Here is a 21,848-nt window from a genome sequence, read left to right on the forward strand (position 1 = left end):
TTCTAATAATACATTTTAGGCATAGATCAAGGACATAGGTAACACATTTTTGCAAGCAAAGTCCCTTATTTCTGAACATACTTGTGAAATATTAAGGATTAAAAACCTTGTAATGACATTCCATTACACCTCCTCTTTACTAGAAGAGACACTGAGTTTCTTTACTTAATTTCTGTCAAAAAGCAGATACCATTTGCAATGCATAGAACAAATATATTTGTAACCCCTATTGAAACAGGTTTGACCATGTATATATCTTTAAGTTTATGTTTTGTAGAAAGGGAGGAAAGATATGCAGCTTTCAGCTGAATTTTGAGAAAGAATGGAAAAAAGAGAAGAAAATACTGCCATTTGTGTATGCTGCATCTAAACATGTTCCCTGAAAAAGTTAACACCATCAACCTAGAACCAACACCAATAATGCACTTCAGAGTTACCCAACTGATTAATTAATTTTAACAATGTAATCTTAATTATCAGAAATACAACAATATTCTAAAGAAAGCAGGGTCACAGGAATAGCACTCTGAATTTTCAGGTTTCTTTTTTCTCCATCATGGATTTGAGGCCATATTAAAATCTTTCAATGCTTATTATTGTCATTAGTGTTGTTATTATTGCTATTATTATTATATGCTTTCTGCAAAAGTGGGGATTTAGAGTACTGCTCCTTTCAGTAAGACAAAAGCAGCATCCCTAAAACAAATGCATTTTAATAAAATATAGGATTCCTATTAGAATTATGTTACTTCATCCCCTACTCATAAAGAACTTATGATCTCTTTTTACAAGTGACTAAGTAGAAACTGTGGAATGACAACAAAAGGTGAGATTTTATTTGTAGGCTCACTCTCATGTGACCTGATGAGTATCTTCAGTTTGCCTGCAATTCAACATAGGAGACTGCCCAAAGCCCCAAGATAGAAACCAGTGCACAGAATCAACAAACAGATAGAAAGAGCAAGATTCTGTGAGAGTGAGAAGAGATGAAAGGAGAAATGAAGTTAGTAAAGACAGTAATGCTTGCAGGGATAGCTGCTAGCAAACCACTGCTTGCAGAACAGGTGGAGAACTTCCTGATTATTCATCTTCATCCATCCTCATGCAGTGGCAACTGAATGGTACCAGAATAAAGCCATACACCAGCACAGTTCACCCAGAGGAAATGACATCTGACCAACCCTCTCAAAATCTGCACATAGATCATTGTGACCCACATCCATTGATGTCCATACATCACAGGTGGGAAGTAAAAGCAGCTTCCACAACTCCTCAAAGAGAAGCAGCATTCAGAACTCAATTTCATGGTCATTTTAACTCTTCACAAGAGAGATGGGATAGAGAAGGGCAGCTGGTTCATCCACCAAGGTGGATGTGCACTGAACGTCCATTCAAGTCAAAGCCTGAGCCTGTGATGTACTTTTCTGCACACTAAAACTTCTTGTCTACAGCTGAATGCAAGTGCACAACTACACTGGGGAATGTTCAAGCTTTGCTGAGCCAAGTGTATTCAAATGGATAAGAACTTTTGAAGACAGTAGACCTAAAAGTAAGCATCAAGAAGGCGAATCACAAATACCATGAAGTGCAATCCCTTTGCTTGGGATAATTTTGCTCTACCACTGAGATGTCAGGCATCCTGGTGAGATTGATCTCAGGATCTGCTGCCACCCACACTCCTACCTGCAGGAGCTGTGTCAGGCCCTGCACCATCAGCGTCCCTGTGAACCAGCCAGCAATCCCAGAAGCAAAGCCTCACTACAGAGGTGTCTGAACTCCCTGCAGCTAAAAGGTCCACAAAACACAGAGTGCCAACAGTCTTGGACCTAGATAAGTGCAGCATACTCAGCTGCATTTCCTTCCCATAAAGTGTGAGCAGAGTCCTGAGTGGCTTAGATACTCTAAAAGCCTCAGATCATGCTTGCAAAGTGTTAAAAAGCTTCTTTAATAAGATAACACTCTACAAAAAATTTGATTACAGAGCTGTTTCAATACATTTAGCAAGTGGCTTTTCATTGCTTCAGATATTGTTAATAAGTAAAAACCTGTCCAGAGCTAAAGAAAATGCAATGCTGTCAGGAGAAACAATGCTCCAACAGGGGTGAACATGCACACACATTAAAGGCCTGTTCTAGAGACACTATGATGCTACAAACCACTGAGGTTCCTGAATAAATAACTGGCTGCATGCAGCAACATCCCCTGACACATCTTCAGGTGTCACCTGACAGGAAACTGGCCAAGTTCTCATCATCTCTACATTATGATCTATGTAGTTCTATGTAGTCTACACTTCCATGTAGTTTTGTGCTTTGAAATGCTGTGCAAACTAGCACAGGACAGCAAAACGCAATTAAAAGTAGCACAAGACACAAAGGAACTATCACTGGTAACAGGATTATTTTTCTCCAGTTCCAAATATAGCCAATTCTTTGGAGGGAAAAAAATAAGCTTAATTCATTTGGGAATAACTCTAAAGCAACAGCAACAAGAGACTTATCTCAAAATCAGTGAAGTCAGTAACTTAAACCCAATTGAAAAAGTGGGATATAATTCTGCATTCTGTACAATATTTACATTACAAAATAAGCTATTTCCAAAAGGTTAAAAGTGACCTGGAAATTAAGAATTGCCTTTTTTTCAAACCTAAAATGAGCAGAATTTGTCACAACAGTAGTATATCACAATATAGTTTTATGTAGTCTGAACATACTTTGGGCTCGCAAGCACCAAGTTATAAATTTGAAATACAGCTCTGCTTACTGTCTTCACTTTCAAATACCACAAGGGCTACTGCCACAAGAGCTAGGGGTGGTTTCAGAAAGGAAGAAGTGCTCTTTAAGCTCATGATAATGAGTACATTTACAGAATATTCATGCAAATTTCACACACTCACAAATTCTAAGATGCATCAGTTAGTGAACATGAATGAATTAGTAACTCATGCAGCTGTACAGTACACAGAAAGCTAAACATACTTACCCAGTGGTATGCTATCTAGGTCTGTGTAAATACAGCAACAAGGAAAAAAAAGCAACATTCCAATCAAAACATATCCATTTATAAAAAGAAATAAAACAAAAGTACGCAAATGTATTCTAAATTTTTCTTAGTATCATCTCATGAGAAGTAGAATAGATGCCGTAACGACATAAAATGCCAATCCAAAATCCCTAGCATATGATGACTGAACGGGATTGAATTTTTCAACTTCCCATTCAGAAGTTTAAACAATTCCAGATTGTAAAAATAACAAGCAGATTATTTGAATTTTAAAAAATCTCAATAATAACAAAACTTTGTTTCCTACATTTCACTGCTGAGAGGGTCTACTTAAAAATGCCATACATGCATGTCAATTGTGAAGTATATGTTACAATACAGCATCTATTCAGAAAAGAAATAGTCTAGAATGCCCAGTACAGCATGCACAAAAGGCAAACATGACATGCAGCTGACTACTCAGAAAACAAGATGAAAAAACTACCTTGCAAAGCATGACCCAGAAAAGCATCAAGTTCAGGATTTAATTCAGCTTTTTCTTTTAGCATATGAAACAGCAGTTGGTTTTGAGTAGCACTAGTAATTTCTGTCTGCTTAAGGCGTCCCTCAAGAACTTTGATCTGAGCTTCTTTCTGAGCTGCTTGGAGACCCTAGGAGAAAGAAAGATAACATATGTTTTATCAAAATCCTTGTTTTACAAAATTAAAATTGTCAAATTTTTTTAAAAACCACAAACACAAAAAAAATGTGTACATTGCAGCTGCCTTCTCACATCCTGAAGATCAGGTGTCAACAAAGGATCTTTTTCTTTCCTTCACCTTTTAAAGAGATTCATTAAGCATTCCTTTAACTTGCATTCCTCAGACTGCCTTGCAAATATGCATCTAGTGGCTAAGTGGGACATGACTCCCAAGTGCAATTCAGAGTCTGCATTTTTTAAGAGTAGCAAGCATCTGAAAGATCAACACCTCCACTTTTCCCAAATAACTACTTTTTAAAAAATTATTACCTACGGTACTCTACGACAAGAACAGGGGGAGGTGGAAGTGGGACAGGGTGCGACACAGAACTGTAATCTTTCCTACCCAATCACTGAGTGAACTTTCAGCTTCTAATGAAAGATCTTATGGCCCAACTTATGACAGAATTCATTCTAAGAGAACTTCCCTAGATCCACAGATTTGTGGGAATTTTTTAGTTGTAGAAAATATAGCCAGAGATAATTTACGGAATGGTTTCCAAATAGATTTCCAAATTCCAAAATAAGCAGTATGGAAAAATGAAGGTACAACACATCTTCTCAAAGGCTTGTAGGGCAACAGCAGACTTTGAGTGCTAGTGCTGGAGTAACAAGTAGCCCTATGAATTTACATCCTACATTTTGACAGAACTAAAGGTACATATCAATAGACACATTCTGCAGGTGAAAACAAACAATAGAATAGACGGTAGGCATGATCAATTTTGCAAAAAAAATATCCCTTCAGCTTTTCTATGTGATAATTACTGAACAAAAAGATGATAGAAGCCTTTACATAATGGAGCTTTTAATCATAATAAAGAGAAATTGTTAACAGAGTGAGTCAGAGGCACTTTTCTCACATTAACTCTGTTACAAGAACCATTCAAACACATCCAAGGGCTGAAAAAATATTAGAAGATTGACTTTTCCAGAAGCCAATATGATTGTGGGAATTTTCTTTACCCTTTATTTTTCCACAAACTTTTTGGATTACCTGCATAGTGACGAATCAAAAATGCAAAAGAAACTCCAGAGAACAGGTCCGTTTCAGTATGATTGAAATTTTCCATTTGACTCAATGAGACAGAAAGAAAAGTAGCAACAAGAGCACAGATACATATGTGCACAGGGTTATAAACTGCCAAATACTTATTTTGAAAATATGAGAGAAAACATATTTCCCCAACACCTTCAGAAGAATCCCTGTGGCTCTACTCAGACTGAAGTATATCATGCATCAACATATAACTTAAATTTTTTGAGGATCATATTTGTACACAGGTGGCTGAGCCAGTCTTTTAAAAAAAAGATCTCGAGTTCTCTTTAGGAGTTTGTTGAAAAACACCGAGATTTATTTGATTACAAAAAGCTAGTGCTCTAGTAAGAACAACATGATCTAATTAATACAGTGAAGAAGGCTCTACTGGGGGTTGAGAAACAGGCAGTAAGCTGAAGAGGACAACAGATCTCAAGGGCCTTCACACTGAGAATCAGCATGACTCAGTAATGCTGAGCAGCTTTGCTTTGTTTAACACATATTAGTCACGTCTTTATGTCAGCACAACATATCTGCCCCTGGCACATGCCATAGTCCTGGCACACACATACTTCACTTAACACATTACCTTATTGATACCCATCATAAGGAAGTGATCAAGCAAATATCGAGCTTCTGTCAAAGTGCAAGCGTTAATCACTGCTGTTACATCCAAGGTCTCTCCTTCTTCCTATGTGTGCAAGAATAAACCCAGTCAGATTGTGAAAAAGTCCCAAGAATTAAAATAAGTTATTGCCAGCGTAATGGAAAGGATCAGCTTTGACATTTAAATGCTTTGCAATCTTAACTGGCATTACACTACTGACACTAAAACTCATGTATCAATTGTATAAGTCTTCATCTCAAACTTCACATACAAGTTTTCACCAATTTTAACTTCCTGGCTCAACAATTACACAGACAAACAAAAACTAATTTCTAAATGAGAACATTTTCAGTGCTAACACAGTTGTGGTTTCCTGTCCCCATTTTACCATTTTTGCAATAACATTTGACCTACCTTTGCTTCTTCCATCTGCATGATGTTTGCTTGGCAGTCAGAAATGCTGTCGTTGATGTAGTCTATATTTGCAGTTACTGATTCCATCTCCTCATTTATGTTTTGGACATTTCTATCTGCTTCACTGCCACCCCCACCCTTGATGAGCTTCTCCCTTTTCTTTGAAAGCTTATCTCTTCTTTTGGTGAGTTCTTCACGTTGCTATTTTCCACAAAGACATAATATTACAGAAAAGGGAATTAGTAAGCCCTTAGAACACTGAAGTGCCTTTTTGTTTTCCTTCCTTTGGTACAGTTTAACAAACATATCATGATTTCCATGGGAAGAAGTTACACAGGGGAATACAGAAATCTATTCGCACATGATGCCATTAATGTACTAAGCACAGCAACCCCATTGTTCAAATGTTTACTGGAGCCAAAAGTGTCTTCACTGATTACAGTAGATTCCACCCACTTTGCCAATGCTGCAATAACAGCAGTTAATTGACAGCAAACATACTTGCAGTGCTCCCTATTTAATACAATGATACAGCCAACAGTGCACAGCAGATCACCCACCGTAAGCAGCCTGTTCATATCTGCCTCCATGTTGGAAATAGTCATCCTCTGCATAATAATGTCAGTCACTCTGCGTTCCAGCAGCTGCCACTTCATTCTGGCTGCCCTTGAGGAGTAAACCCTGCTTGTCACTGCTTTCCGCTGGTACTTCCTCCTGTGGCACGTTGAAGAGAAATACACAGCTAAGTCTGAAGTAGCCCACTGACAAATTTGAATGTGGAAATGATCAGGCTGGAATATTTTTCACAAACAACTTAAGGATGTCATGCAGAAGTTGTTGTAGGTTTTCACAGCACCAGACAGCCACCTCTACCCAGCCCCAAACTCTACTGCACTCTAACATGCTGCACTTGAAAAACAGGTTTCAAACACTGCAGCATCTTCCATGACACACTATTGAGTTCAAATGCCATGTAGGTGTTGTTCCCTATTTAACAAGAAGGTCTGCTTCAATTCACAGTGGAAAAGCACAAATCAACTTGATACACTGAGCTCCATTTTCCAACAAGTTTTTCCATTAACTTAACACTGATGGCATTGGACCACCGAGGTAATTTCTCTTGAAGAGCAGATTTAAAAACCCTCAAGATTTCAAAATTCAGTTTATGTGACATCCCATTTAATGCTATTTATTATTATATTATTGTCTTAAACCCAGAAAACTGAAATTGCATTTGATAATGCTAAAATGCCAATTTAATGAGCATTACATGACAACAGTTTGAAAACTAACAGCTCCTGCAACAGCACCTGCTAGCAAGTCCACACAAATTTCAGTTCTTGTAAGAGAGTCCTAAAAAGTTTTAACCCTTACCCTGTTCCATTTGTTGCAGTTACAGATAATGCTTGAACCCTTGCAACAGGAATTCTCATCTTCTGCTGTGCTGCTGTTCTGGAGCCATCATGCTCTCCTGACAAACTAGAACTTGATTCTTGCATGGAATGCTCAGGCAGGCTCAGCTTCCGACTCACTTTTCCTGCCACTTTATCAGACAGAGGCCTGACTTGCCGACGAAGGGCTGTGACCTGAAACACGGTGCAAAGACACGAGTAACTCTCCCAAAACTGAGTTCTAAGTTTCAGCAATACAACATCATTCTGTTTTCAAAGATGCATTGCTGTTTTACCACAGTACCTCTTCAGTTTTGCGACGTAAGATAACTTCTTGGTTTCTTTTCTGAGCTTCCAGAAGCTTGAGCTGATGCTGTGAAAAAAATAGAAATGGCACGATATTTTTTCCATTCCCTCTCACAAGGACTGCATTGTAGAAACAAAAAAATAGACCTCTACACATTAATACAAATCTGCAAAATTGCTGTGACATGAAGACTCAAGTCATGATTGTTTTTTTGATCTTCCTAGTGCAGAACAAAACCAAATGTTTCACTGTCAATTCTATCAAAACCAGTAATTCCATGAGAACAACTTTGTGAAGATTCACTAATCACTAATTCACTGATAACATTGATATACATACTCAATAAGTACAACAAGACATAGAAGACTTATCACCTGAAGCTAGGAACTGTGTTTACATGGAAGTGAAACCAAATTTTGTGCATTTTCATGCTGAAAATACACAGGTACGTGCCTGCCTCAGTAAATGCACATACACAGTGTGTGCCTGCAAACAGAGGCACATCATAATGACATGTGCTTATTCCAAATGAAAGTTCTTTATCTTCAAATCACCTCTCGTTTGCGTTGCTCCTTTTTAAGCTGTGCAATCTCTCTGTTTCTTCTAGATTCAGTCATTCTAGCTTTCTCCTGCTCTTCTTTCATTTGTTTCATCAAGCGAACCTGTAAAGAAGTCATCACTTAGAAAAGGTGTTCACACTCAAGTGCTGCTCCCTGCCCCCAACCATAGAGAGTTTTCTCTTCAAACTCCCATTTTCCACTATATTACATACTTTTAGCCATTTACGTCTTCCATCTAATGTCGTCTTCACTCAGTGCTGAATAACAGCTAATAAGCTGTGCAAGTTGATGCATGTTTGATACCTTAATTTCTGTTCATTAAACCTAAAAGCTGCCCCTCTCCCCCAGGAACAGCCTGATGCTTGCATCTCTTCTATTTTCAGACTTTCAAGCAAATAACAGCAAGAACAGAGTTATCAGATAGATGGATGCACAGGAGATTTCAACCTAATTTTCAGTAAACATTCATTGTTCAACACTTCCATTTACTGAAATATACCTTGGTTTTCTTCATCTCTGTCACCTCCTGCTGCAGTTTCTTCAGCTGCTTTTCATATTGAGATTGATTTTTAAGCAAACGTGCATGTTCCTTTTGTGCTGTTTGAAGTCTCTGCAGTTCTTTATTCATGGCTTGGAGTTTCTTTTCATATTCTGACTTGATTTTTTTTGCCTTTTCTTCTGAATAGGTCTCTACAGAACCTAGAGTAAAAGGGAATTCTTAATCTGCTTTTGTTCAGGGTACTTTTAATTTGCCAGCCACAGCAGATAACTACCTCCTCTGCTCTAGCACTGCTATAGCATTGCTCTGCAATACCTTGAAAACAACCTAATTTCTCTCTAGTTCTTGCCACCTGCACTGCTTTGAACTTTCCACCTTGTATGCATTCTGGGGTAAGAGATCAACTATTAATACTTTCCTCTGATTTCTTTGTAACTAATCTGAGCACCTGAAAGCACAAATACACACATTCACACATATGTGCACGGGAATATAACAACACTCCTAAAAGCCTAGTATTTCTCTTCTGACACTGATCAATGGGGAAGGTCTAAGGAATAACAGGGGAACAGCAAACAGCTTAGACAGTATATAACCATAAAGCATATATATGTTTAAAAAAGAAAAACAAACAAAATATTTTCCAAAGCACTCCCAAAGTGCAGTTACTTGTGACTTGGTACTCTGGAGTCATAGGCAGTTTGCCATCTCAATACTAATACATATTCAAAAAGGTTTGGTCAGTAAACACCTCTAAAAGCTGTGTTTCACTGTTCCTTGTTCTTATTCTCATGCAAATAAAAGAAAGTGGGGAAGAAAGTTCCTGATTTAACGTTTTTTTTTGTGTTCTATCTCCAGGATTATGAGAGCTCTTAGAAAACTGAAAACGCTTATTCACCCAAATCAAATACCTGTCAGTAGCAATACATTTCAAAAAAATTCTTCTCTCAATTCTGATAGAAACTAGAATGATTAAAGAATCATTCACTGGCATTATGGGTACAAACCATACTTCTGTCTTCTGCAATTTCTCATCAAATTTGAAAAAGAAAATGAGAGAAGTAGAAAATGGTTCAACTTCAACAGCTTGTACAAGATCAATGATTTTGTACTTCTTACCCAAGTTTTGAAGAACCTGATCTCTTTCAAGCTGAGTATCTCGAATTTTATGTTGTAGCATCATTAGTTTCTCTTCATACTGTTTTTTCAGTGTTTGCAACCTTCGCTGGCTGTTTTCTAGCTCATCTATCAGTTTCTGCTTAATGGCTATTTCACAGGTGATATTTGCCAAGTCAGCTTGATAATTTTCTAAAATAGAAAGATTTCTGTTAAAAGTAAAGCAAGGACCATGTGAACACAGATAAACCTTGCAATCTTAAGGTCACTGTAAATACATATTGTGCATGGGAGGATTCCACACAAATCACAATGAACCTGGCCTGTGGTCAATTTCAAAACCCATACAGGAACACTCGATCAGCTGTCTATTACATGTTTTAGCAGCATAACCAAAAAAATAACTCACAGAACATACTCTTCAGACAGACAGTTGACAACATACTTTATTGCCTACCAAGATCTGAGGTTTGACAGATATTATTTGCAAAACTCTACAGAATATTGTACTGACATCACCTTTTTCATCAGAGTCAGAATCTGATTCATCTGAGCTTTCAACAACTTCCATATCATCTTCATCCTCATCATCTTCCTCTTCTTCATCATCATGATCACTGACTTCCTGAATTTCCTCCTACAAAACATACAGACATTAAAGCACTCCACACTTTTCCATGCCTCAATAATTTTTGACTATCACTGTGAAGCTGCAGTATTTACCTAGCACATTCCTAATTTTCTTTCTATAACCTTGTAAATCTTTAAACAGACAATGAACAAATAAAACAAATTCTTCTAAATACTTACTCCTTCCAATTCATTATTCTCTCTCTCTGAAGTGCCTTTTTCATCTCTTTTCTCCTGCTCATTATCTGTGTTATCCTCCTTAACACTAGTAGAAGAGGCAGACACAAATTATTCACAAACTGAAATGGCAGTTGTTTCCCATCCCCCAAACCAGTAAGGTGTAATTCCAAATAAAGATGAAAAACAAAGTGTAGTTACAAAAATGTAAAGGGGTTGGGCATGGGTAAAACACAACTTCCAAACTTCTGCAGATAATAAAATAATGCCCAATTACTCTTAATCTTGGTTTGCAAGGTAATAGTAATGATTAGCACATTGTTCCAGCATACTGCACAACTGGGACAATCAGAATATACATCTCCATATACTACAGCAGTACTCATTTTGGCATGGAAGTTGCAGTGTACCCAGAGTAGCTTTTACAAAACAATAAAATAACATTGTGTGCAAGTACAACATACATTACAGGTATTCCTATACTTTCAAGCTATAACAGAGCCTACTCTACTTAGAATAGTCTTAATATTATGTATAAACCTTAAACAATATCCTAATTTATTGTACTATAACCACGCTTTTGATTAGTTATCTACTTTGACATAAAAGGAATGCTCAAAACAGTCACTGATACAACAATAAATAGGGTTTACAGCAGGGGGTTTTTTTGTTTTGTTTAGTTCCAAATGTTTGGTGTATTACTCATTAGGGCAAGTTTTAACATTTTTAAGTGCACATTTAAGACATCACATGCAAATAGAAAACAAAAAAAATCAGTGGCACTCTGCAAATTTTCCCAGACCAGGTATCAGTCCCTCTAGTGCTACATATACAAAATCCAAAGTTCTAATGGATGGCAAGTTATGACAGAACAGGGCCAGACACCATAGGGGGTACTTATGAAAAAATGTGGGTAGGACTGCATAGTGTGGAATCCACCTCAACTAACATCAGCTGAATAAAAGTTTGGCAAGTTGTGCTGTCACTGATCAGGCACAGAAACTAGAAATGCACATCTTCCTCCACTGATACCAAGAGGAGCTCAGATTCAAGATCAAACTCTTGGGGCAAATCCAATACTCAGTGCAGGGACAAGAAATATACAGTAGATTTGAGACACTATGATTTGGTAAGTGACACCTTTAAAACAGAGCTTGAATCTAAAAAGTGCCTGTTGAGTAGCATAGTGCTGTGTACATGTGATTTTCTGTTGTATTACTTTTTAATCTGTTCAATGCTAACTGATTCCCTTCTGCCCCAGTCATTACCAGTTATGAGCTGACCACGCACAAAGCAAAAGCTTTTGTTTGGATCATCTGAATCCATGCAGCAGCTGGGGATGCTGGAATTTAAAAATCTAACCAGATTTGTACACAAAAAATGCCTGACAGGGAACACTGTGTCACACATTCTCATTTCCACAGATTCTCATCTCCCTCAAACCAGAACAGGTTATTAAGCCGAAAGGATAATGGATCTTAGCTGCAATCCTCATGCAAATTGAGACAAACCCCCAGTTTCCCTTCCACTCAGTACAGAACTAACCACTACAGAGAATTTGTGTTCTGCCTAACAAAGGGGAGAGAGACAGAAGAAGGAGAGCCAGCCGTTCTCCCACATAGAACTGTACTGCATAATGTGTGTGCTACTGGTCTGTGGATTCACATCAGCTGCATCAATTCAGTGGGTGTTTTATTTGAATCAAAATAGACAGCAGAAAAATAAAAACTCCTTTAGTTTCACTTTTAATCATAATATAGTTCTCTTTTTAGAGCCCTCAGCTTAACTGCTGTCTGTGAATGACTATTCATCGACTGGTTTGGCTGAAACAGAATGGGAGGAATGATCAAGGCTTTCGTCACATGTTTTCAGACACCAAAGCAGGAGACTTGACTGAGCTGTGATGGTCCAAGACACTCCTGATCTCACATGCCAAAATTATTATTGTCATATACTGCCTGCTAGACATTTCATACTATATGTGCTACTGCACCTTCCTCCTGCCTTTCATTTCACTTAGGCCATGCAAGAAAGAAAACAATTAATTCCCAAAGGTGCCACCTCCACAAAAAAGCTTGCTCAACCCTGTGTAACTCCAGAGTCAACCTCAATTCCACAACAGAGATTTCTTCCTGTTAAAACACTAGCTGGAAGTGAAAACCCAGAAAGAATCCTGAAAATTAACTACTCCTGCAGTACCTATGAATCTACCCAACTTCTTTTCATGTATGACAACCAGTTAATTGAAATGACAGGTAATTAAAAACCTGGGAAATATTCCAACCTTCTTTCTTCTTGACTGCTTTCCTCAAGTTTCTGTAGCCTTCAAAAGCACGAGGTACAGTATTGGAAGGCCAAGCCAATGAAGGACAAACCAGACAGTGAAAAGCAAAAGTGATAAGAAGGTAAAAAAATGATATATATGAGCTTGCGGAGATTAAAATGAAATTTTAAAAGATACCATCAAGAGACAACAAGTAGTAAAAAGGCAATACATCCTGGACAGTTGGAAAGTAAACAGAAAACAAAAAAGAAGCATGTGTAGGTTAACTAATTTGCCACTGATAACAAGTAAATTCAAGTTACACTAAGGAAGAAATTTTAGACAATATATTTAACTTTGCAAATTATTTCTAATAATGTATTAAGAAAATATCTAGAAAATTCTAGAAAAAGATTTCTCCTCTTTCTCCACTTAAAACTGGCTGGTAAAATACTGAAAATTGCAAATACTCCCACAGACCCAAAGTCATATATTCTCAGGAACATATCAGGAAAAAAAAACAATGCACTAGTTTTATATATGCTGATAACATATTGTAATATAAAGTAGGAAAAAGAAAACTTTTTAATCATTACCTTATTAATATTCTAAATAATATATTCTGAATATAATCAATACAAAAAAATCTTCAAACTGCATTCATGTTTTTGTTTGGGTTTTGTTGTATGTTTTTAAATAAAAAGTGGAAAACTGCAGCTTATTTTTCTGGGATTCAGAAAGTACATGTGAATAATCTCTTGTTATTTTTTAATAAATTTAAAAAAAACATGCACCAGAAGCAATGAGATGGAAAAAATGTTAGTATTTCTGTCTGCACTTTTTCCTCTTGAATAAACGTGGATTTATCAGTAAAAAAAGTCTGTATGACATATATAAGAATAGAGATGGCTTAAAATTCATCAACTACTGAAATTCCTCATTTCCCATTATGACAAAGTTTTAAGCAAGAGCTTTTACTACCTTTTCACTTTAAGCTGCCTACCACCTTCCTTTGGTGTTAGCTAGGAGCTAGCAAGCTGAACCCCATTAGTAACTTTCATCACTAATTTAAGGTTAGGGGAGTCAAAAGAAAACAGTCAGAAATGGTTACCAGGTATGTAAGGTTAACTAACCACTGAAAGCAATGTGGAAGATTTGCTCAAGGCCTTCTAGTGGGTAAATCACATTAAGTTACACTGTGGGATACTCCAAACAGTAGGCAAAATATTACTGCTGTGTAAACTGCAGTAAACTGTGTAAACTGTTTCAAATAAACTTCATGACAGGTGCTTATTAAAGCTACAGATATTTAACACTACAGACCTGCTGCTCATTCAGAACCTTGCTCTTAGACCTTCAGGCTACCTCACAGCAATTTAAATAAGTTGTATGTATTTAAAATTATGCACCTTTTGTCATACTGTCATACCCAGGAAACAAAAGACCAAGAAAGGCAGCAGATGGGGCAGAACTAGTAGCCAGGCTTACCAACCCCATTTTAATGGAAAAATGCTAGTTAGACAACTTGAAAGGAAGAGCGACACTAAAGAGAAATAGTAGAATAAATGTAACTAAGTGCCTACAGAAGACAGAATTATAACAAAGAATCCCCATCAAACTGCATGGCAAAGTGTCTTGTGCATTACATTAATGTGCACACTGCCAATTCCTGAAATTTCAATTTTATTAAAATTGAAATTTCAGGAATTGTTATTAATTGTTCAGTTAATATTGAAATTTATTAAAATTATTATTATTGTCATTAATTGTTCAATTAATATTGAAATTTATTAAAATTATTTTATTTTAATTATTTCCGTGATATAGCCTTAACACAGACTTTTCACTAATTGGACAGAAGCACTCTGCAGATAGCAAGAATGACAGTGTATAATCCCTTTAAATTCTAACATTTCTCAGCATCTAAGGAATTTTCCTCCCAACACATGCACCTCAGAAATTTCTAAGTATTTATTACAAAGCACTCTGCAGATAGGCCAGTAGTTAGATTCAAATCTTAGCAGCACTTTGAAGAGTATGACCCCAATTTATAGAACACAAGGTCCACTTTAAGATGAAGCCATCAAGAGGCCACTTTCAACTTTATTTTTCTACAGCTCTCTAATTCTATAATGCTAGGATTAAAAACTGACCTCAAAAACAATTTATGCTAAGTAGTCCTTACTTTTGGATCAGACTACTTGGCCATCCCATCACAATATTATTTTCTTGGTGTGAGAAAGTATGACTGGCTTTCAAAAAAAAAAAACAAAACAAAACAAACCACAAAACCACAACCTAACAACTGAGGCTCTATCTAAGCATGCAGTTAAACGCATGCTTGCTTTTAAAATGTGTTATTAAAAAATACAAAATCAAATCTCTTTGTTCCTGCATTTACAGTTAAAGGGCATACTGAAATGCTTGGCTGAAGAGAGGACAGAACATTCTGCTGATTTTATTTAATACTTCCATCTTACCCTCAAGTTCCTATAAAAATGAGACAAAACCTATCACAATCCCCCTAAAAGTCTTTGAGTTTCCTGAAAAATGATATGCAAAGAATCTAGTTGTACTTAAAATGACTGTTCTCTAAATGCATCAGACATTTGTGTGGTGAATGGATTTATAGATACAGGACCTAAAATTAAAGATATGACTGATCCTCATCTACTTTATACTTTGACTTTTTCAAGCTTAAACTGTTATTGCTTTACTTTGAACTTGTAGAAATCTGAAGGACCATTATCAAAAAGAGTAACAGATTAGAAGCATGGAAAATTTCAACTAAAACTGAGAGATTTCTAATGGATGCAAAGTCTCTGAGTACACAACGCCTTGCTGTGCTAACTGCTATCTGTCAATTTCTATGAGGATTTTAGTAGATGAGAAGTTGGACTGCAAAAAAAACCAGCAAAGCAGGATGTTGCAGAGAGTTAGGAAACCTCAAATTAAAAAACATTCATAGAAGCAAAAGATAAAGCAAAAGAAGCCATTTTAACAGCTACCAAAGAATCCCCAGCTATTCAGAATATCTCTTCTTCAGAAAGCTGTTTCAGTTTTTACATAAGAAATGTATAAGTTTTTTAAACTTCTCTTAAATTTCAGGTGCATTTTAAAAGAAATTTTTAAAAACATCAAAATTTAGAGAGAGCACCTGTGCTTTTATCATTGTGCATAATTACATAGAAAAGTTCATTACAAAGGAGACACTCAATCTACAGGTACTGCACACTTCACTGGAAGAAAAGATGCAAAAGAAAAAACTGTCATGTCAGCATGTAAAAGGGTTTGAAGGAATAGCAGTTTAGGGTCCAAACCCACACAAAAAGCCTTTTTAAGTCTCAGTAATTAAAAAAATAGGCCTTTTTACTAAGAAAGAGAAAACAAATAGCATCATAATTCATACACCACCTCTTTTTCTTTTTCCTTTCTTTTTTTTTCAGCTTTTCTAGATCTTTCTTGGCTATATCTAGAATTTCCATTGTCTCTTTCTCTGAGGAAAGCATAGAAGCAGAAAATGCTGATGGTCCACCAAAGTACGTGGCTCTCGATGAGGCTCTTGACAAGCTGCGCCGAAGATTTTCATTCACTGCTTCACTTTCTAATAATTTTGCTCTTAATAAGAAACAAAACAAGGAAGAATTGTGGACCATTAATTACAACTATTTCCAGTACATGAGGTGCACACTCTTTTGCCTCTGTAACTTCAATGCACTTCATTCTGTCTAAAAAGAAACTAGAAAACAAGGTGAAGTCTAAAAAATACAATGTAGTAAATTCCTTTAATTTCCATATATATATATATACACACACATGCTTTATGAATATAGATAGTATATGAAAACTACACAAAAGCTCTAAATGTAAACTGAGAATAGGCCCAATAATTTTTTGCATGGTACATATCTAAGACATAGATAAATAAAAGCATCTAACATATTTAAGAGTTTTTGAATTTTAAAAGGAAGTACTTCTTAAAAAAAAAAATTTTAAACAAGTAATTTCTCAGTGCTGTCATTTTTATATGAGGTTATAAAGGTATAAAAGAATCATTCTAAGTTTTACTGTCCTTGGTGCAAAAATATTAAGTTATCACCATAATTTAGGCAACATTCTACTCTCATTTCTATTGTCAGTTTGATCTCTAACATTTTACATTTTTGTGACCAAGAGCAACACCAGATGATCTTAGAAGCTCTCCTAAAGACCACTCTCCTAAAGTAATCCCCACATAGGAAAACAGCTGAAGTATTGCTAACACTTCTATTATTTTTTCAATAAAAATTTTCTGAACACATATAATGCAAATACCTGAGATCTTCAATTTCCTTGATATAGTTATGAATCATGTTGCTAATTTCTTCATTTCCTTCCCCTTTGAAAGAGAGGGAAAAGGGGAATGAGGGAAGGGAAACATTGAGAAAGGGTGGTAACAGTATAAATATCTGAATATAGCTACTAGGCACAAGGTACCAGCAAAGGGAAACAGTTACATGGGCTACACATGTAAATCTTAACTTATTTGTAAAATAGCTTTTCTTCTTAAATTGAGTTACATTTTTTGTTCCTCTCTCATGTGATCATCATACGTAACTTGTTTTCCATATTAGTGCATTTTAACAATGCTTAAATCAAAATTACTTATCCGGAGTTTAATTTGGAGTCAAATTAACTTGGTCTGGTTGTTAAACCACCACAGGGGCTAAGCATACAAATAATTCCTATTCAAAAACATTATTTCATGTTTCCTCTTGTTCACATTTCTAAATGGATGGTCAAATCAGAGTACCAAACTATTCCTATTATTAAAAAAAGACTCCAGAAACAGAAGAAATAATCATATGGGGGCCTATCCCTGCCAAAGCAGGTCCTACATTGCTAATATAAAGGCATCATTTTATTTCAAGGGATCAATGAAGCAAGGAAATACAATGAAAGTTCATGAATTTATGAAGCAGTTTCTGCACATTCACAGCATACCTGTCCTGGCTAGCACTTGGTTGGCCTGATCACTCATAAGCTGTGTTATTCTGGCTCTAAGAGCATCAATAGTCTCTTGCATTGCTTTAATTCTAACACGCAGGTTGTTGTTTTCTGTTTGCAGCATTGCATTCTCATGGAACATGTCATTGATGCTTTCAACGCCTTCTTCATCTATAATCCTTTTACCCTTCAAGAAAGTAAAAATATTTTATTATTAGTCAAGGCTGACCTACACTTAAAATTCTAAGTTAGTAAATGCAATCCACACATAACTTAGAATTCCAAGCAGACATTCGTAGCACAAGACAATCCCTCAAAGAGTTTAAAAAAATGATAAAGGAATAGTTTTCAAAAGACTGATGTCTGGGCCAACACCTTAGCATCTGGGTTTCATGTAATTCCCTTTAGTCTGAAATACAAGTTCTTGAGGAGGTTAAAAAATGAGAAGATAACTCTTTATCAAATCAGAACAGTAGCTCAAGAAGAGCAAAAGGTGATCCTGTTTGGTTATGACCTTTATTGCTCAAAACACTGAATAAAATTCAGGAAGAAACAGGCATGAGTATTTGTCTTATATACGTGAGACTAGATTTTTAAAACGAACTGTTTTAGCCATCTAGGAAGTTTCCAAAAGCAATACACAGTAACTGTACACATTCACTTATGCATCAATCTAAGTTGTGATTTGGTCATTTTTGATTTGGAAGTGACTCTCTCATTGCCTTTCAAAAAGCAAACAGCATGCATCATCAGTAATTATCACTGACATTTGCTGACATCTCTTTTTTTGGGGATACGATCTACATTTTCTAAAAATATCTGGTAATCACTGGAATTAAGTGTTGTTTATGTCAGGGCTGCTTTTCCAAAGTTTTTAGCATATGAAGTGGAAATAGTCAACAGGGGAAAAAAAACAACTGTGGAATTATAAGCATTTTAAAGCAGAAGAAATCCTAAGAGGACAGACTTACAGTTTTGTATTCCATGAGCTCCATCTGTAGCCGTGCAATCTCACTGCGCAAAGCATTTATTTGTTGGCTGGCCCTGTCCTGATTAACCATCACCTTGTTCTTGATGTTCCGTGCCCGGTTGGCGTACTTCAATGTGTTCAAAGTTTCCATGAAGTCTCGATCTGAAGGGCTCACACACGCTATCATGAGCGTTTGACTGCAAGCCAGAAACACAGGTCAGCATCAGACACCAAGGGGAAAAAGAGCAGAGAGCAGCTAACAGGTCCTCAGGCACAAGGTGAAACAAGAGTAGCAGCTTCATAGTATTTTACTTGACTTTATATTTTTTGTGAAAATATTTCTAGCTCACTCCAAACCATGAACCACAAAGGTCAGCCGGTGCTACAGGTGCTATGTCTTTTATCTCCCTAGGGTAGGAGATCCTAGATCATTACTTGTTCCACACATGAAATTGTAAAAGCAATTAATGAGCGTTTCCAGAAATGTTTCTCAAATTACAATCAGTTTGCCTAATCATACATAAACTTAGATTAAGGAATTTATAGTCAACCTAAATTCCTCAACAGTGATTTGGATCATGCAGCTGTCAGGACTGATCCCTGAGTTGCTTAGCTACTTCATCTGAAAGATGCCCAAATGCTCATCTTACCTGTCCAGACATGTCTAATGCGCCTGTTCTCTATCTATTCCAAACTGGCCGAGTTCTCCACTGCAAATTACCTCCTGTTCTCCAACAGAAGCCCAAAACTAGGGCTTACCCTTAGCACTCTGTGTCTATAACTGTATTTGTATACATTTCATAACACTACTGCCTAGAGCAACTTTCTGCAACAAAAAGCAGCAGGACCAGAGCTCTGGGCCCAAGAGGGCTATGAACAACCATGCTTCTTTCAGCTTCCTACAACATCCCCTAGCCACCCCATCAGGGGATATTGTTGCAGGATGAGAACACATTCCGTGCTCCCAATGAAAGATAAAGCAGATAGACCAGCAGGAATCAGCAGGACAAATGCAGAAAAAAAACCAAAACCATTTTCAGTCCAACCATCATTCAACAGATTCCTTCCTCAGTTCCTCGAGCACACTCATTTCATGTCAGGTAAGAGCAGCCTAGAAGGTCTGAACCAGAATTCCAGCTGCAGATCACTCTGAAGTTGCATACATTGCCTAAATTCTCAACAAAAAGGGCAAAACACCTGCATTTGATGGATTGAGTACACTCCTGCAAGTTTTAAAGGAATTTGCTTCTCCATTGTATGTCACAACTTGGATAGTTAAGTTAGGAAGAGTGAACTGTCTCTGGGGCAAAGGAGCGTTATCTGCATCAGGCAGGCTGGATTCTGATCTTCACTTTCTATAATTTCAGACTAAAACAAACAAATGAATCCCTGCAACAACTCTGTGAGGCAAACAATCATATTCACCATACACACTGGGAAGCTAAGCTAGAAAGAGTAACTAGCCTGGGTCTACCAAAAAATATTCACTTTCAGAAACTCTTCCTCAGTCCTCACCTGTATCTTTGTGCCAGTTCTCCAAACTCTTTTAGTCCTCAAGATAAGGCCATGCAAGATTGGGAACAAATTTTTTAATCCTGACATTGAGAATGTGCTTACTTTTCTAAATCTCAGAAGACTGGTTCTGCCTTGTGCTCAACTTGAACTCCAGTTTTCTATCTGAATTGTAAAATGGACCAGGGTTTTTTGACGCTGTTCTACCTCCTTTATGTCACCATTCTTTAAATTGCTCCCCCTGCTCCTGAAGTTAGGAAGGTTTTAATTTTTCATATTATACATTTTAACATCCCCTTTATAACACCAATGCTCCATATTTTTATTTTAATAATTCAAGAAACATTAATATTTAAGTGCTGCTTCAGAACTGTTACAGCATTATACTTAAAATAAGGATTATTGTCAGAATAGTACAGTGATACAATGTTTTCATCACTGTTAACTCAGGATTTACTACAACCTAATCCAAATCCTTACTAGTAAATTTCTGTAAGTATTTGTTAAGAGAGAAACAATAATGTGGATGGTTATACCTAGAGTGGAAGTTGGAGGGCTACAGAAAAGGCATAAAGAAATCTAAATCTGATTGTCCAGAAGAAAAAAACTGCAATATTTGTTAAAATTTAGCTTTCCAAAGTATTTTGATTGCCAAAGCCCAGACAAGAAACCATTAAAAATGTGAGGATTTTATATATAAATATATATATATGTGAAAAAAATCTTCCTTAACAGCAACATGCTGATTTGAGATGTCTCTGCATATATGTCACTTACAAAAAACTGGGGGGAAGGAAGGCATCCACACAAGTCTCATCAATCAGAAAAAAGACAGAAGGAATACATACAAGTACTATTACAAACATTCTGGGGCAGCATTTGCCATCTGCACATTTGTGCTGGTTTTGGCTGGGATAGAGTTCATTTTCTTCACAGCAGTTGGTTTGGATTTGTGCTGGAAACACCTGCTATGGGTCCATGATGCAGATATGTTTGAGCTGCTGCTGAGCAGGGCTTTCACAGAGTCAGGGCCTTTTCTGCTCCTCAGGCTGCCCCACCAGTGGGTGCACAAGGGGCTGGCAGGGGACACAGCCAGGACAGCTGAGCCCACCTGACCCAAGGGATATTCCATCCCACATGGAATCGTGCTCAGCACATGAAGCTGGGGTAATGAGACAAAAGGGGGGATATCCAGAGTGACAGCATTTGTCTTCCCAAGTCACTGTAAGGCATGAGGGAGACCTGCTTTCCTGGGAATGGCTGAACACCTGCCAGCCCATGGGGAGTGAATGATTTCCTTTGCTTTGCGTGCATATGCGACTTTGCTTTAGCTAACAAAGTGTCCTTATGTCAAACCCTGACTTTTCTCCCTTGTGATTGTCTCCCGGGGCAGGGAGGGAGTGTCCGTGCGGGGCTCGGCAGCCACCCCATCGCACGCTTAATAAACTCCGGGACTGCTCCTGAAGAACACGGGGGGGAGCCGTGGAGCTGTTGGACGCGAAAATATTTCAGAGTCAAAATAGTATTTCTACAAAAGGCCGATTTTAGAAGAGTTTGAAAAAAACATGCTCAGGAGCTGGTGTATTTAATAAAAAATTTAATTAAGTGCTTTTTGCATTTATTTACAGAGAGCTT

The 21,848-nt window shown here is 37.0% G+C and overlaps 1 protein-coding gene across 4 annotated transcripts in view; it reads right to left on the reverse strand.

The window, feature by feature from the left end:
• The window catches only part of KIF21A (kinesin family member 21A), an 86,711-nt gene that overhangs the window by 23,926 nt on the left and 40,937 nt on the right, over positions 1-21,848 (reverse strand). For 3 of the 4 annotated variants that reach the window (XM_066550797.1, XM_066550796.1, XM_066550794.1), the window contains exons 8-24: positions 18,703-18,898; positions 17,729-17,918; positions 17,060-17,123; positions 16,160-16,363; positions 12,767-12,805; positions 10,486-10,570; positions 10,195-10,312; positions 9,679-9,867; positions 8,560-8,759; positions 8,055-8,162; positions 7,498-7,566; positions 7,177-7,388; positions 6,363-6,516; positions 5,803-6,003; positions 5,371-5,472; positions 3,488-3,653; positions 2,983-3,003 (exon numbers count right to left, since the gene is read on the reverse strand). In XM_066550797.1, coding sequence (XP_066406894.1) covers positions 2,983-3,003; positions 3,488-3,653; positions 5,371-5,472; positions 5,803-6,003; positions 6,363-6,516; positions 7,177-7,388; positions 7,498-7,566; positions 8,055-8,162; positions 8,560-8,759; positions 9,679-9,867; positions 10,195-10,312; positions 10,486-10,570; positions 12,767-12,805; positions 16,160-16,363; positions 17,060-17,123; positions 17,729-17,918; positions 18,703-18,898 — 2,318 coding nt within the window. The remainder of the gene's footprint in view (positions 1-2,982; positions 3,004-3,487; positions 3,654-5,370; positions 5,473-5,802; positions 6,004-6,362; positions 6,517-7,176; positions 7,389-7,497; positions 7,567-8,054; positions 8,163-8,559; positions 8,760-9,678; positions 9,868-10,194; positions 10,313-10,485; positions 10,571-12,766; positions 12,806-16,159; positions 16,364-17,059; positions 17,124-17,728; positions 17,919-18,702; positions 18,899-21,848) is intronic. The other variant, XM_066550795.1, reaches the window with a different exon arrangement.

Source organism: Molothrus aeneus, chromosome 5 (assembly GCF_037042795.1).
Source record: "Molothrus aeneus isolate 106 chromosome 5, BPBGC_Maene_1.0, whole genome shotgun sequence".
Classification (NCBI taxonomy): Eukaryota; Metazoa; Chordata; class Aves; order Passeriformes; family Icteridae; genus Molothrus; species Molothrus aeneus.